The 15,119-nt window shown below is 55.0% G+C and overlaps 2 protein-coding genes across 3 annotated transcripts; both read left to right on the top strand.

The window, feature by feature from the left end:
* Positions 1 to 4,675: 4,675 nt before the first annotated feature.
* On the top strand, positions 4,676 to 7,549 carry TEKT2 (tektin 2; the record flags this gene model as incomplete). The annotated part of the gene is made up of 9 exons (XM_079777800.1): positions 4,676 to 4,949; positions 5,030 to 5,155; positions 5,356 to 5,561; positions 6,055 to 6,198; positions 6,281 to 6,395; positions 6,578 to 6,685; positions 6,820 to 6,963; positions 7,117 to 7,196; positions 7,336 to 7,549. Exons 1-9 carry the CDS (start codon positions 4,794 to 4,796, stop codon positions 7,547 to 7,549), a joined length of 1,293 nt encoding a protein of 430 aa, XP_079633926.1. The 5' UTR covers positions 4,676 to 4,793.
* Positions 7,550 to 8,324: 775 nt separating this feature from the next.
* ADPRS (ADP-ribosylserine hydrolase) lies at positions 8,325 to 13,764 on the top strand. 2 transcript variants are annotated; one of them, XM_079777781.1, is made up of 6 exons: positions 8,325 to 8,562; positions 10,901 to 10,979; positions 11,249 to 11,456; positions 11,546 to 11,730; positions 12,047 to 12,147; positions 12,732 to 13,764. In XM_079777781.1, the coding sequence occupies exons 1-6, from the start codon at positions 8,349 to 8,351 to the stop codon at positions 13,022 to 13,024; spliced, it is 1,080 nt and encodes a 359-aa protein (XP_079633907.1). In that variant the 5' UTR covers positions 8,325 to 8,348; the 3' UTR covers positions 13,025 to 13,764. The 2 variants fall into 2 exon arrangements, with proteins under 2 accessions (XP_079633907.1, XP_079633906.1); XM_079777780.1 differs by having other exon boundaries at positions 10,883 to 10,979; positions 12,732 to 13,762.
* The last annotated feature ends 1,355 nt before the right edge of the window (positions 13,765 to 15,119 follow it).

The raw sequence follows: 15,119 nt of genomic DNA, 5'->3' as shown, positions 1-15,119 counted from the left end.
CTCTCACAATCCAGGACTGCTGGCTCCCAACCACTTGCCTGCCTGTCTGCCTTATTGCCCCTAACTGCTTCCACCTGCCAGTCTGATCACCCCCTAACCACTCCCCTGCCAACCTGATCGACACCTAACTGCTCCCCTGCCAGCCTGATTACCCCTAACTGCCCTCCCCTGCTGGCCTGGTCACCCCTAACTGCCCTCCCTGCCAGCCTGGTCGCCCCTAACCACCCTCCCCTACTGACCTGGTCACCCCCAACCGCCCTCCCCTGCAGGCCTGGTCGCCCCTAACTGTCCTCCCCTGCAGGCCTAGTCGCCCCCAACTGCCCTCCCCTGCCGAACCGGTCACCCCTAACTTCCCTCCCTTGCCAGCCTGGTCACCCCTAACTGCCTTCCCCTGCCAGCCTGATTGCCCCTAACTGCCCTCCCCTGCCAGCCCGGTCACCCCTAACTGCCTTCCCTTGCAGTCTTGGTCGCCCCCAACTGCCCTTCCCTGCTTGCTCAGTCACACCTAACTGCTCTCCCCTACAGGACTGCTCACCCCTAACTGCCCTCCCCTACAGGCCTGGTTGCCCCCAACTGCCCTCCCCTGCAGGACTGGTCACCCATAACTGCCCTCCCCTGCAGGCCTGATCGCCCACAACTGCCCTCCCCTGCAGGCCATCTTGTGGTGACCATCTTGTGTCCACATGGGGGCAGCCATCTTTGACCACATGGGGGTGGCCATATTGTGTGTTGGAGTGAGGGTCAATTTGCATATTACCTCTTTATTATATAGGATGATTTTATTTTAATTTTTTAAATATATTTTTATTGATTTCAGAGAGGAAGGGAGAGGGAGAGAGAGATAGAAACATCAATGATGAGAGAGAATCATGGATTGGCTGCCTCCTGCATGCCCCCTACTGGGGACCAAGCCCGCAACCCTGGCATGTGCCCTTGACCTGAATCGAACCTGGGACCTTTCAGTCCACCGGCAATACTCTTATCCACCGAGCCAAACCAGCTAGGGCTAGTTTATTGATTTTTAGAGATAGAGGAAGAGAGAGGGAGAGAGGAAAAAACATGGGTGTGAGAGCATGACATAACATCAATTGGCTGCCTTCTGCATGCCCACTACCAGGAATCGAGCTCAAAACCCAGGCATGTGCCCTGACCGGGAATCGAACGTTTTGGTACACAGGACAATGCCCAACCAACTGAGCCACATCAGCCGGAGTTACTTTTAAACATTGTTCTAATTCGATAAAAGTTGTATTCTGATTATTTTAATCATTGGAATTCGCTATATTAGGTAATGTATGACATTTACTGGGAGGAGAAAATTGAGAAGAACAGAGAAGATACATACCATAAGACTGCACAGACTTTGAGAGAAAATGACTTTCTACAAAGGCATTTCATGTCTTCTTTGGCTAAATCTCAATCACTTAAAAAAATTATAAGTTCACATTTTTGTTTCACTTTTTTTTACATTTTAAATGTTTTTTCTTGCTTTTTGGTCTATATCTCTAGGGTCCTTTTTAGTCCATGAGGATGCTGAATGAATACTCAGGTACTTCAAATATGAAGAGGGGGAACAGCCAACTGAAGGATATTGCAACTCCTTCTTAATATTCATATATGATATGACTGCTTTATCTAACAGCACCACTCCCAGGGTACTGCATATATTAAACAGAGAAATGATGTCTATTTCTGCTACAAACTGACAGTAACTCACTCCTCTCCTGTGTGAGGATTCCTCCTTTGGGTATATGAAACATCAAAGATGAGAAAGAATCATTGATCGGCTGCCTCCTGCTTCCCCCCACACACCCCCGCCCTTACTGGGGATTGAACCCACAGCCCAGGCATGTGGCCTGACTGGGAATCAAACCACAATCTCTTGGTTCCTGGGTTGACGCTCAACCACTGAGACACATTTGACCAGATGTCATCATGATCACAAAACATTGAGCTAAAACTGCCCACAAATTGTTAGAAATAAATTTCCCATTCCAGTTCAATAAATACACATGTCCACCAGTAAGAACCAAAAAATCCCCAACTGGAAGGGATTGGGATAATTTGTAGGTTGTCTAATTCTGATGTTGACCTTCCTTCCCTCTGTTCTCAGCTACCAATTTGGCCATTTGCTCAGCTGTGAGACCCCTTTCTTCCAAATGGTAAATGTCATCTTATCTAAATTTCCTTTTAGCAGAAAAATAGTGGGAACTTGAAACTGATATCAACTGGAGTGTTTGAAGGGCCTCGGGGTTTTCATCATAATCCACCAAAGCAAAATATACCTTCCGAGTGAATGCACTGGATTGCGGCCAGGTATATGCCGAGATCTAAACTTCTTTAGCAGCGTGCTTGCATATTACACATGATCTAACCTTCTGGACAGCAGCAAACATCACAGTAATAGCTTCTTGCAAAATAATAGAACACAGCTTTACTCGTTTTTACCACTCGGTTTCTCTTGCTCCAATTCATCAGCCGCCTGACCTTTTCTGCTAATATCTTCTTCCCTTGGCCGGGATGTGTGGAACCTCGTGAGTCATGAACACCAAGGACGTCACCACAGTCAGAGACATACACCAAAGCCATCACCATTCTGCCATATTTGTTTCCTTCTTTCTGTTATGTTTCAAACCATATAAGCCAAAATTTGATCATTTCTTCCAGCAAATAATCTCCAAGATGGTTGAGTTTTTTTTCTGTCTTCTTTAATCCTAGTAAAAAGAGCTATATCACAAATTCCCATGTATGTCTGGTTTATGAGCCATATATTAGAATTTAGAAAATATCCTATGGAAAAAAAAATTCTGTGGTCAAAGAGGTTTGGAAAATGTTCTAGCCTCGGTCTTTCTGCAGACTCGCATTTCTGGACAGCACCTGGATTTACCACAAGCATCTCAAACTTCCCAAAAGCCAACTTTATCCTCCCCTTGCCTACCAAGCCCTCCTCCTTTTGTGGAAGGCTAACACAATCCCATCAATCACTGAGGTTTTAAAACTGAGGGCTCTTCTTGGACTCCTCTCTTTCCCTCATCCATCAAACCCGAACTTGGCCTCTGAGACAGACTCTCCACTTAGTTATGTGACGTTGGGGACGTTCCTCACTTCTCTATGCCTCAGTTTCCCTGCCTGTAAGACGGACAAGGTAACAGCACGCCATTCCTAAGGTTGTTCTGCACAGCCCCCAGAGGAGGACCAAGGATGTGTTGGAAATCTCATCCCTGCCTTCCTCTCCATTTCCCGCGCCACCACTAGAGGCAGTGTGGAGTCGTAACGCAGAGGACGTGGGCCTGGGGACCAGACACACCGGCGATGACATCCCTGCCTTTTAGCAGGGCCGGTCTGTTCAGATACCTGTGGAAATGGAGATAATGCTTACCTCATGTAATAGTTATGAACATTAAACGTTAACATTCCCCAAGGCCTAGAACAATACTGGCACGGTTGAGTTATTTTTCCTTCTCTCTTTTGAATGGTTGGATTTTGAGCATTGCTTCTAATAGTCCAGGCGTGTGCCCTCTCCAAATACGATTATCACTCCCTCTATGCCGTCTAGCAGATGAATGAAAATGTTGGACAAGACAGGACCAAAGGAATGCGTGTAAATATATTTACACTTCTGGAAGGATGCCTACTGGGGAATGCGCCTGAGCGGGAGATTACTATTTCTGTGTACGTATGTTTTATCATGCTGATGCATAACTTTGATCAAAATTAAAACGTTCATCTTGTAAATGAAATGAACGCCATATCCTGCTGCCCTCCTCCTCGCGCCCCCTCCTGCAGCCGCAGCCCGCCAGCCGCCTCGGGCCGCGTCGCCCCAGCCCCGCGGTTGCCAAGGTAAACACGAGGGTGGTGGTTACCAGCGCGCTGATAGGCGGGTGCCTAGCAACCGGGGTGCGCAACAGAGGAGCTGGCGGAAGTCTGAGCTGGGAAGGAGGTGAGAGGCTAGGGGAGCTGGGACGCTGTGAGGACTCACACCCAGGCCCGAGCTCCCTCCCTTTCTCCCTCCTCCTTCGTTCTCTGCGCCGCCGCCGGGGTATTAATTTAAACCAAAAAGGATTATCCTGGGGAAGGGAGTGGTGGGGTGCGCCTGGGAACTAGACAGAGCCCGGCTGCTCCTCCTTCAGCAGGGGCTGAGGGAGGGAGTATGGCGACCAGGTGGGGAGGGGACCAGCGCATCCCCGCTCCAAAAAAACAACACTCCCCTGTGCCAGCTCACATCCCTTGCAAAACGAGCCCGCCCTCTCTGGATGGAGAACAGGGCTCGTTTTCTTAGAACCCGTGCAGGTCCTGAGCAAAGCTGGGGCGGAGAAAGAAAAGAAAGCTCCGCAGGACTTGATTGCTGGAAGCAGGGGTGGAAACTGGATTAAGGGCTATTATTCCTGCTAACCCCCACCCACCACCAGCCCCACTCCGCACTTGGCAGCACACACACCCTGCTCCAGGACCTGTAGGGTCCAGGAGTGTGTGTCTGTGGATGGATGGGTGGGAGGAAACTTAGTTAATGCCTCAAAATTGAGCAAATGGAGAGCTGTTCCCAAGCAGGCTTCCTGAAGCAAGGGTTTGGGAGCAAAAGGGACAGGAGCAGGTCCCTTGGGGGGAGTTTTTTTATTTTATTTTATAGCAAAGGTGGAAATTTATTAAAGAACAAGTACAGACTCCCACGTGGCCCGGTCCCTGGAGGGAGCTTTTGATCTAGGAGAGGACTGACTGAACCGTCTCTCCCGCAGCCTTGCTTTTCCTCTCCAGCAGAGGTGGGTGTCTTGGAACAGGCCTAGGGGCTCAGCACCATGGCCACGCTGAGCGTCAAGCCCAGCCAACGCTTCCAGTTGCAGGACTGGCATACCAACAGCTACCTGTTGTCCACCAACGCTGAGCGGCAGCGAGATGCGTCACACCAGATCCGCCAGGAGGCCCGGGTCCTCCGCAATGAGACCAACAACCAGGTTGAGAGCAGGGGCTCAGGTGGGCAAAGGGATAGCCCCTATCCCCAAACACCCTCTTTATCTGGCTCTGTCTCTTCCAGACCATTTGGGATGAACATGACAATAGGACTCGACTGGCAGAGAGAGTTGATACAGTCAACCGGTGGAAGGAGATGCTGGACAAGTGTCTGACGGATTTAGATGCAGAGATCGACGCCCTGACACAGGCAGGGAGCTGGGGCAGGGTGCCAGGAGACCCTGCGGCAAGGACCTCCCCTCCCTCCCCACTTGGAGGTCAGGGAACCCCTTCCTGGGGTATTCAGTGACATGTCCACCTGCGTCACTCACTGGCCCCTCTATTAACGTGGGAATGAGAGCTGCTTCTCGGGGAATGGCCCAGCAGCCTCCGGTGCCTTCTCTGTCCTAGATGAAAGAGTCAGCAGAGCAAAACCTGCAGGCCAAGAACCTGCCCCTGGATGTGGCAATCCAGTGCCTGACCCTGCGGGACAGTCGGCGTGACATCGATGTGGTGAAGGACCCTGTGGAGGAAGAGCTGCACAAAGAGGTGGAAGTCATTGAGGCCACCAAGAAGGCCTTGCAGCAGAAGATTAACCAGACGTTTGAGAAGCTCTGGTAAGGGAGAGGCGTCATTCTCAAGCTCACCTGCACTTGAGGGCTGTGTGTCCTGAGTGTAGAACATTTGTTCTGTGGATGACCTTCGGTCCCTGCTGTGCCCACGGCAAACACCACTAGCCGATGATACCACTTCTCCCACTGCCTCGACATGGTCTCAGAATATTGCTCTAGGGAGCCATTGTCGATGGACGACGGGAAGCATGGGAGATGAAGCCCGTTTGCCACCACCCTGACTGAGTATCCTATTGTGTGTGTGAGCCTTGGTGAGTGTAACTAATGCGTGTGCCCTTGTGGTTGTAAGCACGTGAGTGTCATAATTTTGTCTGTGAGGAGCTTATCTAACTATGCTGGTCTTTGTCTCAGCTGCAGTGGCAGCAGCTCCATTGTCACTCCAGCCTCCCCATCCCCCCGGTGGCCCTGGAGCACAATGGGGGCTAAGTCCTTGGGGCCTTGGAGGGATGGATCTTGAGCTGGTCTGTTCCTTACCCAGCCTCCTGCAGGAAGTCCGACAGCAGCTCAACTCTGACCATCGGGGCAAAATGGAGACATTGGACATTGACAGAGGTTGCCTCTCTCTCGACCTCAAGTCCCCAAACATCTCTCTGAAGATTAATCCCACACGTGTCCCCGATGGGTAAGAAGTGTTTCAGTCTCTCCTCCCCTCACCCCCATGGTGGCCATACTCTTATGAGCCCCCATATCTCCTGCACCTGCAGCTCCTCCACACTTCAAGAGTGGGATGAATTTAGTCGGTTCAACAAGAACCGGGCAGAGACTGAGATGAAAGAAGCCACAGACCTGAGGGAGGCCATCGCCCTCACTATTGCTGAGGTAACCGGCCACTCCCCTGACCCTGCTCTTCCATGGCTAATGGGTGGCCCAAGTATGCACTCAAGCCTTTAGCTTCTGTTCCCTGTTGGCCATGTGGCATCCCAACCCTTCACTTGAGCAACATCCTTAAGATGGTCATGAAGTTATACCCTGTCTTGCCCGGCCTACACCTTGTCCTTCAGACCAACAATGAACTTGAAGCCCAGAGGGTTGCAACAGAATTTGCCTTCAGAAAGCGGCTGCGGGAGATGGAGAAAATGTACAGTGAGCTCAAGTGGCAAGAGAAGAATGTGAGCCTTCTCCATGCGTCTCCTGGGGCTTGGACTTCCTGCTGTGGGAGGAGGAGACCAAAGTCGGTCCAGCAAGCCCTGGGTGCACCGTGGTGGGTTCAGCCACTGGAGACCACTCCCTCCGTCCCCTGTAGACCTTGCAGGAGATCGCTGACCTGCAGGAGGACATCCGGCACCTGGAGGAAGATCTGCGCAGAAAGTTCCTGAACCTGAAGCTATGCCATACTCGGCTCGAGTCCAGAACCTACCGGCCCAATGTGGAACTCTGCCGGGACCAGGTGTGAGGGTACCCCAGTGGGGCCCTGCCCCCCTGCTAAAGTCTCCTCAGGATCACTCACTCCCCAGCACAAATTCCTGGTGGAGCAGAGGTGCCCAGGCCCGTGGGCTAAAGGCTAGTATGGCTGACCCCCAACCCTCACCTCTGCCTCCAGGCACAGTATGGCCTCACTGACGAGGTTCACCAGTTAGAGGCAACCATTGCCGCCCTGAAGCAGAAGTTGGCACAAGCACAGTAGGTTTGGGGAGTGGACCGGAGGGCAGGGAGACACCTCTCACCCATGGGGCCTCTTGCTGCCTGCTGGCTTCCCCGCTGGCTTCCTTCGCCTTCCAGCCTCATGCGGGGGTGGTGGGTTGTTGCTGCCTCCCCCCAGGAATGCTCTGGATGCCCTGTACAAGCACCTGGCCCGGCTGCAGGCTGACATCGCCTGCAAGGCCAACTCCATGCTGTTGGACACCAAGTGCATGGACACTCGCCGGAAGCTGACTGTGCCAGCCGAGAAGTTTGTGCCTGAGGTGGACACCTTCAACCGCACCACAAACCGTACCCTGAGTCCACTCAAAAGCTGCCAGCTGCAGCTAGCCTAGCCTTGGAGGCTGAGGGGGGAGGGGGGGGGAGGTTAGGAGGGAAATGGAAGAGGAAGGGGGTGGAGAGAATGAATCTAATAAATGTCGGGTTTCTCAGTCTAGAAGGTTTTCTGCTACCCCTGCATGCAGCCAGCGGAGAGTGAGAAGGCTCTTGGCCCTCCTGTGAATGGAGAGGCATAAACAGGGGCCATCATCCCCCAAGCTCCATGTTCCAAATCTGATTCCTTCTCCCTCTTTAGGGACCCCTCTCAGGTGTAGGCCAGCACCCCCTGGGCTCCAATGGCATGATTTCGAACCAGCCCAGCCCCAGCAGGACCCTTACCTGCCCTCTTGATGCCTAGGAAGGCCCAGAGAAGGCTATGATCACAGTGGGAGTCGGGGACCAAGAACTGGGGCTGCCGTCGGAGGGCTGGGGTGACGGGGCAAAGAAAGAGGCTTTCATAAAGGCAGGACCCGGGTGGCAGTGGCCTGAAGGGCAGGGCTACCGCGCTCCGATAGTCCCCTCCTGGACTCTTTAGTGGCCGTCCCGCCCGGCGTGACACCGGTTACAGGTGGGGAGAACGAGGCCTACAAGCAAGAGGCCTGGTGGAATCCAACTAGCGTTGCGGGACCTACCCTAGTCCCACGCACGCGGAGCTGCGCCTCCGGGCCGCTGGGTGGCGCTGTGGGCCGCAAGCGGCGCCGCGACTCAGAGCCACGAGGGGGCGCTGTGGGGCTGGGGCGCGAGGCAGCCGGGGGTGGGGGGAGGGGCGGGGAGGCGCGTGTGGGCCGCACCGGAAGTGGTGGCGGGCCCGTGCGGATGGCGGCGGCGGTGGCGATGGCTGCGGCGAGCTGCGGAGGGGCTGGGGCGGCCCGCTCCCTCTCCCGCTTCCGCGGTTGCCTGGCGGGCGCGCTGCTCGGGGACTGCGTGGGCGCCATCTACGAGGCGCACGACACCGTCAGCCTGACGTCAGTGTTGCGTCACGTCCAGAGCCTGGAGCCCGACCCCGGCTCGGCGGGCAGCGCGCGGACAGGTGGGCGGGGCCGGGCGCTCCAGGGACTCGGGCGGCGGGGCTCCCGGGAGGGACGCGGGGCGGTGGGAGCGCGGCCGGGAGAGGGTGTGTGGGGGGATGCGGCTCCGTAGGGCGGACCTGGGGCCTGCACGGCCCGCGCGGGCACCTCGGGCTCAGCGTGTCCAAATCCGAGCTCCATCCTCGCGCATCGCGCCCGAACCTTTCCCGACTCGGGCGTGGCAACACCATCCTCCGAGACGCGCCAGCCGGAACCCTAAGTCGCGCTAGTGCGGCATATACACCCTCTCGATTTTACCTGTCTCCACCCAGTTGTCTCAAATCAGTGGGCCCCCAGTCCACGCCACACAGCAGCGAGTGCTCTTCCCAAAACGTAGACCTTATGGCGGCCCCCCTCGCAGGAAGCTCTGCAGTGATTTTCCATTGCCCGTAGGATAGAGCTAAACTCCTCAGCGTGTCCCCAGCTCCTCTTCCACCGCCGCACGTGCTGTCTGTGCTTGGGCTCCTCGCACATCCTGCTTCCTTAGCCCAGGGCCGTGCCGGCGTTGTCCCTTGCTTATACTAGTAAAGGCACTCCCACGACCCTCGCCCTGTGCAATCAACTCCTCACCCAGATCTCAGCTCAGGATCACGTCTGAGGTCAAGCAATGGATGATTCTTCTGGGAGAACATGTAGTACAGTAAGGAAAAGGGGCTGACCCTGGAGGAGGAAAAGGAGCTAGAGAAGCAGTTTGATAGCAGAAGTAGGGGGCATGGGTATCAACAAAACCTGAGAACATTTCAAGGTGAAGATGCTGGTATGCTACAGAGACAGGAAGGAGAGGGAAGTCTGGATTTAGAAAAGCATTTTCGTAGAAGGTTGAAGCCTGGAAGCTAGATTCCAGTGGGTTTAGGAGGAAATGGAAAATGAGAAAATAGAGTATGATTTGGTACAAAGGGAAGGAGAGAGATGAGGTGAAGACCAGATGTAGGGACCGTTTTTTTGTTTTGTTTTTATTTTTTTTATTGATTTCAGAGAGTAAGGGAGAGAGAGAAACATCAATGAGGAGAGAGAATCATTGATCGGCTGCCTCCTGCACGCCCCATACTGAGGATTGAGCCCGAAACCTGGGCATGTGCCCTGACTGGGAATTGAACATTGACCTCCTGGTTCTTAGGTTGATGCTCAACCATTGAACCATGCTGCCGGGCTCAATGGTTGAGCATCAACCTAAGAATGCAACCAAGTCCCTAGCCCTAGCCCATTTTTGGCCTATTTGCTAAGTCACCACATAAACAATAGTGCTGTGTTGAAAATGCCAGAGCAGTACTCCTGGGCACCCAGAGGAGGGAGTGAGGGTGGGAGGAGGGAGGGGAGCAGTCCCAGCTGGGAAGGACTTGACCCAGGCTCCAAGTCTGATCCTGGGAACATGTAGGGGAATGGTGGGACATAAGATGAGTGAGGAGGGGAGGGCTTTGAATACCACAGCAGTGAATTTGGGCCTCATCCTGAAGGCAACCAGTAGCCATTTTGAGCAGGAGAGTGAGATAAGGAAAGTGATAGTCTAGTCTTAGGAAGAATTATCTGGCTGCACATGTAGGATGGGTTGCAGGGTAGGAAATGGGCAGGAAATTTGAAAGGCCCAAAACAGGTCGTATGAAGACTAGAGCTGCAGCCCCTGGCCGGTAGCCCAGTGTCTCCTGATACACCAAGGTTGCAGTTCGATCCCCCATCAGGGCACATACAAGAATCAACCAATGGATGCATAAATAAGTGGAACAACAAATTGCTCTCCCCCTCTCTCAAATCAATAAAAAATAAAATTGAAATAAATTAATAGGGAAAAAAGAGTAGCGCTGCCCTAGCCAGTTTGGTCAGTGGATAGAGCGTCAGCCTGCAGACTGAAAGGTCCAGGTTCGGTTCTGGTCAAGGGCACATGCCCGGGTTGCGGGCTCAATCCCCAGTGAGGGGCGTGCAGGAGGCAGCCAGTCAATGATTCTCTCTCATCATTGATGTTTCTCTCTCTCTCTCCCTCTCCCTTCCTCTCTGAAATCAATAAATATATATATATATATTTTAAAGAGTAGGCTGCAGGGATGGCAGCCAGAAGGGGGTGGAAGGATTTCCTTCAGAAATGAGCAGGACATGGTCACTGTCTCAGAACAAAGAATTGCTGAAAATCCCAAGACCCAGAGCCCAGGAAACGGTGGGAGGGAGAGGCTGGCTCCAGGCATCCTGGAAGTGGTGCATGAAAGGAACGAGCGCGAGGCCAGCGCTGCCACCCTGAGCTCCGCAAGCCCTCCCTCCCCCCTCCCCCTCCCCCCTCCCCCCCTGTCCCTGCAGAAGCTTTGTACTACACAGATGACACCGCCATGGCCAGGGCCCTCGTGCAGTCCCTGCTGTCCAAGGAGGCTTTCGACGAGGTGGACATGGCTCACAGGTGAGGGGAACGGTCCTGGGGCGAGGCAAACCCGGGGGGCCGAGTTACTGCACCCCTTGACCAGAGCAGTGTTGTCACGCATGCTGGGACCCCCGCCCTCAGCAGGAAACTGTTTCTAGGGCCACTGCAGCTTCGGGAGCTCGAAATGTCCTCCCTGCCGCCGCAGGCTCCCAGGTCCCAGGGCTTCCTCAGCTCCCAGACCAGCCGGGTTTCTCTCCAGCCCTGACAGGCATCCGCGAAGCCTCATCCCGTGTCCCTTCCATCCCTAGATTTGCTCAGGAGTACAAAAAAGACCCCGACCGGGGTTACGGTGCTGGAGTCATCACCGTCTTCAAGAAGCTCCTGAGCCCCAAGTGCCGCGATGTCTATGAGCCTGCTCGGGCCCAGTTCAACGGGAAAGGCTCCTATGGCAACGGGGGTGCCATGCGGGTGGCTGGCATCTCCCTGGCCTATAGCAGCATCCAGGATGTGCAGAAGGTAGTCTGGGCAGCCGGGCTTCTGGGCTGTCTCCTCCCCCCGCCGGGTTCTGTGACAGCAGGTCTTAGCCTCCACTGCCTTTGCCCTAGTTCGCCCGGCTCTCGGCCCAGCTGACACACGCCTCCTCCCTGGGCTACAACGGTGCCATCCTGCAGGCCCTGGCTGTGCACCTGGCTTTACAGGGGGAGTCGTCCAGTGAGCTCTTTCTCAAGCAACTCCTGGGCCACATGGAAGAGCTGGAGAGTGATGTCCAGTCCGTCTCGGATGCCAGGGAGTGAGTATGTGGCATGGAGACGGCTGGAGGTGTGTTTGTGAGTGTGCCTGCCTATGGAGTGGGTTCCTCGGGCGTTGCCACACCAGAGCCCTCCTTCTGTAACTGCAGACCCTAGGGAGGGGTGGGAGAGTCCCTAGGCCGGGACTGGGCTTCAAGCAAGGCTCAGGGTCCCACGAAACGAGCGGCTCACACCCAGCCCCCTCCCACTTGTTAGGACACCTGGGCCTGGGTGTCAGCCTGACTGCGTCCCGCCTCCCCCTCCCTCACAACCTTCTCCCTGCAATCTTGCCCCCCTCCCCCGCCCCCGGACCCACAGGCTGGGCATGGAGGAGCATCCGTACTCCAGCCGACTGAAGAAGATTGGAGAGCTTCTAGAGCAGGACGCGGTGACCAGAGAGGAGGTGGTGTCTGAGCTGGGTGAGTAGTCCCCACACCCACATCTCATCCTTTAGGGGCAGGCTTGGGCTCAGGATGGGAGGGGAGCGAGGAGTCAGACCTGCCATCACATGTTTGCCGGGGCTGCTGTGACAGCGGAGCCAGCTCTGCAGGGTCCTTGGCAGCTTTTGAGGGAGTTTAGCGCCTTCTTGCTCTGGGGCTGCAGCTCCTTCGGCCTCGCAGATAAAGATCCCCAGCAGTGGCAGCTGGCCGCCGTTCTCACAGCCATTGGTGAGTTAATAGCACGTTCACTGTGCTCTGGGCGCTCTGCAGGTGCTTTATCTGTTTGGTCTCATTTCACCCTCACGCGAGCCCTGTGAGAGTTCCTAACCTGATTGGCTCTGAAGGAGTCAAACCCAAGGTGCAGGAACCTTGGTCATTAGCGAACTTTCCCAGTCACCCAGCCAGGGGTGGGGAGCAGGATTTGAACCCAGGTAGTCTACCTATAGAGCCTGTGACCTTAGTCACAGCCCAGCTTGTAGCTGAGAGTGTTGACTTGTGGCAAGTGGCAGGAACCCTAGGGACATGTGGGGGTGTCAAGTCCCCATAATCTGGTGTCCCCACAGGGAATGGCATTGCCGCCTTTGAATCTGTGCCCACCGCCATCTACTGCTTCCTGCGCTGCATGGAGCCCGACCCCGAGATCCCCTCCACCTTCAATAGCCTCCAAAGGACTCTCATCTATTCCATCTCGCTTGGTGGGGACACAGACACCATTGCCACCATGGCTGGGGCCATTGCTGGCGCCTACTATGGGATGGAGCAGGTGCCAGAAAGCTGGCAGCAAAGCTGTGAGGGCTACGAGGAGACCGACATCCTGGCCCAGAGCCTGCACCGGGTCTTCCAGAAGAGTCTGTGAGGGCCCGGCTGCTGGGGCTCCGCCATGTCCAGTGGGGCCAGCGACAGCTCAGGCTGGAAACCCTGCATTCCTTTGGGCTTTGCCCCGGCCTCAGTCTTCCTGCAGCGTGGGCGCGGGCCCGCTGGGGCTGGGGTCCCTGGGGAGGTCCCTGGAGCAGGGAGTGAGGGTGAGGGACTGGGGCCTCCCTCATCCTGGGTTTCTGGCTTGCTGCAGAGCCTTGGGCACCCCTGGCTCCTCAGACACGAGGAAGCAGGCAGGTTTATTGGTGGATACGTGTGGCATTTTCCTTATTATCTAGGACATGGAATGGGGAGAAAAAGGTCTGCAGTCGCATCCATTCTCCTGGTTGGGATTTAGTCAGTTTGCAGAAAGCCTGTCTTTGACCGGGCAGGACTGAGAGCAGCAGGTTTCCATGGATCCAGCAGATGGGCACTTGAATCTGTCTGATCTCCATACACACCTGGCCCTGGGCTGTCTCGGGCTTGTTAACAGCTTCCAGCGGAAGCCACAGAGCAATAAACGGTTTTCGGGAAATCCCACCAGTTTCCTCCGTTTCTCCTCTGCCCTGAATGCACTCTCCCCCCTTGACCTTTACTGTCTAGTGCCTCTCTGGGCTGTGCTCTCCTTGGCGCTCGGACCCCAAGGCGACGAGCTGCCGGGTTGTCCAGGCAAATTCCTGCAGTGTCGTTCACCCAGGAAGGGCGGAGCAGTCACGGTTTGGTGCCGTTTCCTGTTGGAGATCGCTGAGTGACCCCGGCGGGGGCAGAAACAAGGCCGATTTTCTTGCTCTCAAAGCCTGACTTCATAGGTTGCTCCCAGATAGGCCCAGCCCCAGCCAGGCCCAAAACCAGAGCCCTGGAGGGGGAAGCGGAGGGTACCTCCTGTCCCTGGACTGCCAGCCTGTGGGTGGGGAAGGTGCATCGTCCCAGGTGCTCTGGGTGGACCGAAAGCTGTGCCTCATCTGCCTCCTGGGCCCCAGACACAGGCCTCGCCTGTCAGGAAGTTCTGCACACTCTCCATTTCAAAGAAAGGGAAATGGAGAGGGAGGAGACACCTCCATCCAACATCAGGGACCTTCTCTGAGCACCCTTCCAGCCCCGGGGAGAGGACCATGCCCTCTGCGGCCAGCCCGAGGTTTCAGGACTGCTGGGCAGGTCTGCTCTCAGCCAAGAGAGTGTTCTGCCAGGCGGGGCAAACCACAGGACTCCGCAGGGCATGCATTGGTCTCAGATAGGCCACCCCAACCCCCACAGCTTGGGACAGGTGCTTTCTGCCCAGGACAGCTCCGCGGGCCCTGCTAGAAGCACTGGGCCGGGCACTAGCCCCGCCCCCAAGAGCAAAGATTCATGATTTCATTCATAATTTGTATCAGATGCTGAAACTTGGCCCTGGGGGTCCTGAGCCAGCTGTCATGCTCCACTACCCCTGAGAGCTTGCAGGAATGTTCCAGGGAAGCTTGATCCATCTCCCCCAGGCCCAGCCCCTGCTTACTTTGGTTTCTGAAAATGCTTCTTGGCGTTTACTTGTTGCAGAGCCTCGGCAGCTTAAAAGCGTGGAGTGTTTGTGATGTGGTGACAGAAACCGTGCTGGCAGCTCCGTGAGGGCACAGAGCAGGCTCCCTGGGTGCCCGAGGAAATCCAGCCTGAGCCCCCTCTGCGCCAATGCCAGTCTCAGCACGCGCGGTTTTACACAACAGGTTTTATTGAGGCCGTGTCAACACAGTCAATACTGTTGTTTTTCTTTTCAAAAAGAAGTCCCATTTTCTTTGATTCCCCAGTGCAATTTTTCTGAATCTTCTGTGACACAGGGCACTTAATAGGTACGTAGAGAACTAAGCTGCTTCTACCAGGTTAGAAATGAAATTACTAATGGAAAATATTTAAACCTTAACCTTAAAAAAAGTGAGGAATCAGAATATAAAAATGCACAATGTGGTTTTCATTGCTAAAACCTGACACGTTTATCAAAGCCAGTTACGTAGACAGCACCTGGGACATAACATTTCGAAGCACCGGCCACCCCTTCAAAGGCTTCAGGAGCGACGTTTAGCAGAAACTCCCTTGTGAAACAGCCTTTGGCTCCCCCATCTCCTCCC

Source organism: Cnephaeus nilssonii (genome assembly GCF_951640355.1).
Source record: "Cnephaeus nilssonii genome assembly, chromosome: 7".
NCBI lineage: Eukaryota > Metazoa > Chordata > Mammalia > Chiroptera > Vespertilionidae > Cnephaeus > Cnephaeus nilssonii.
The sequence above is the reverse complement of the archived record's forward strand: the minus strand, read 5'-3'. Positions and strand labels throughout refer to the sequence as shown.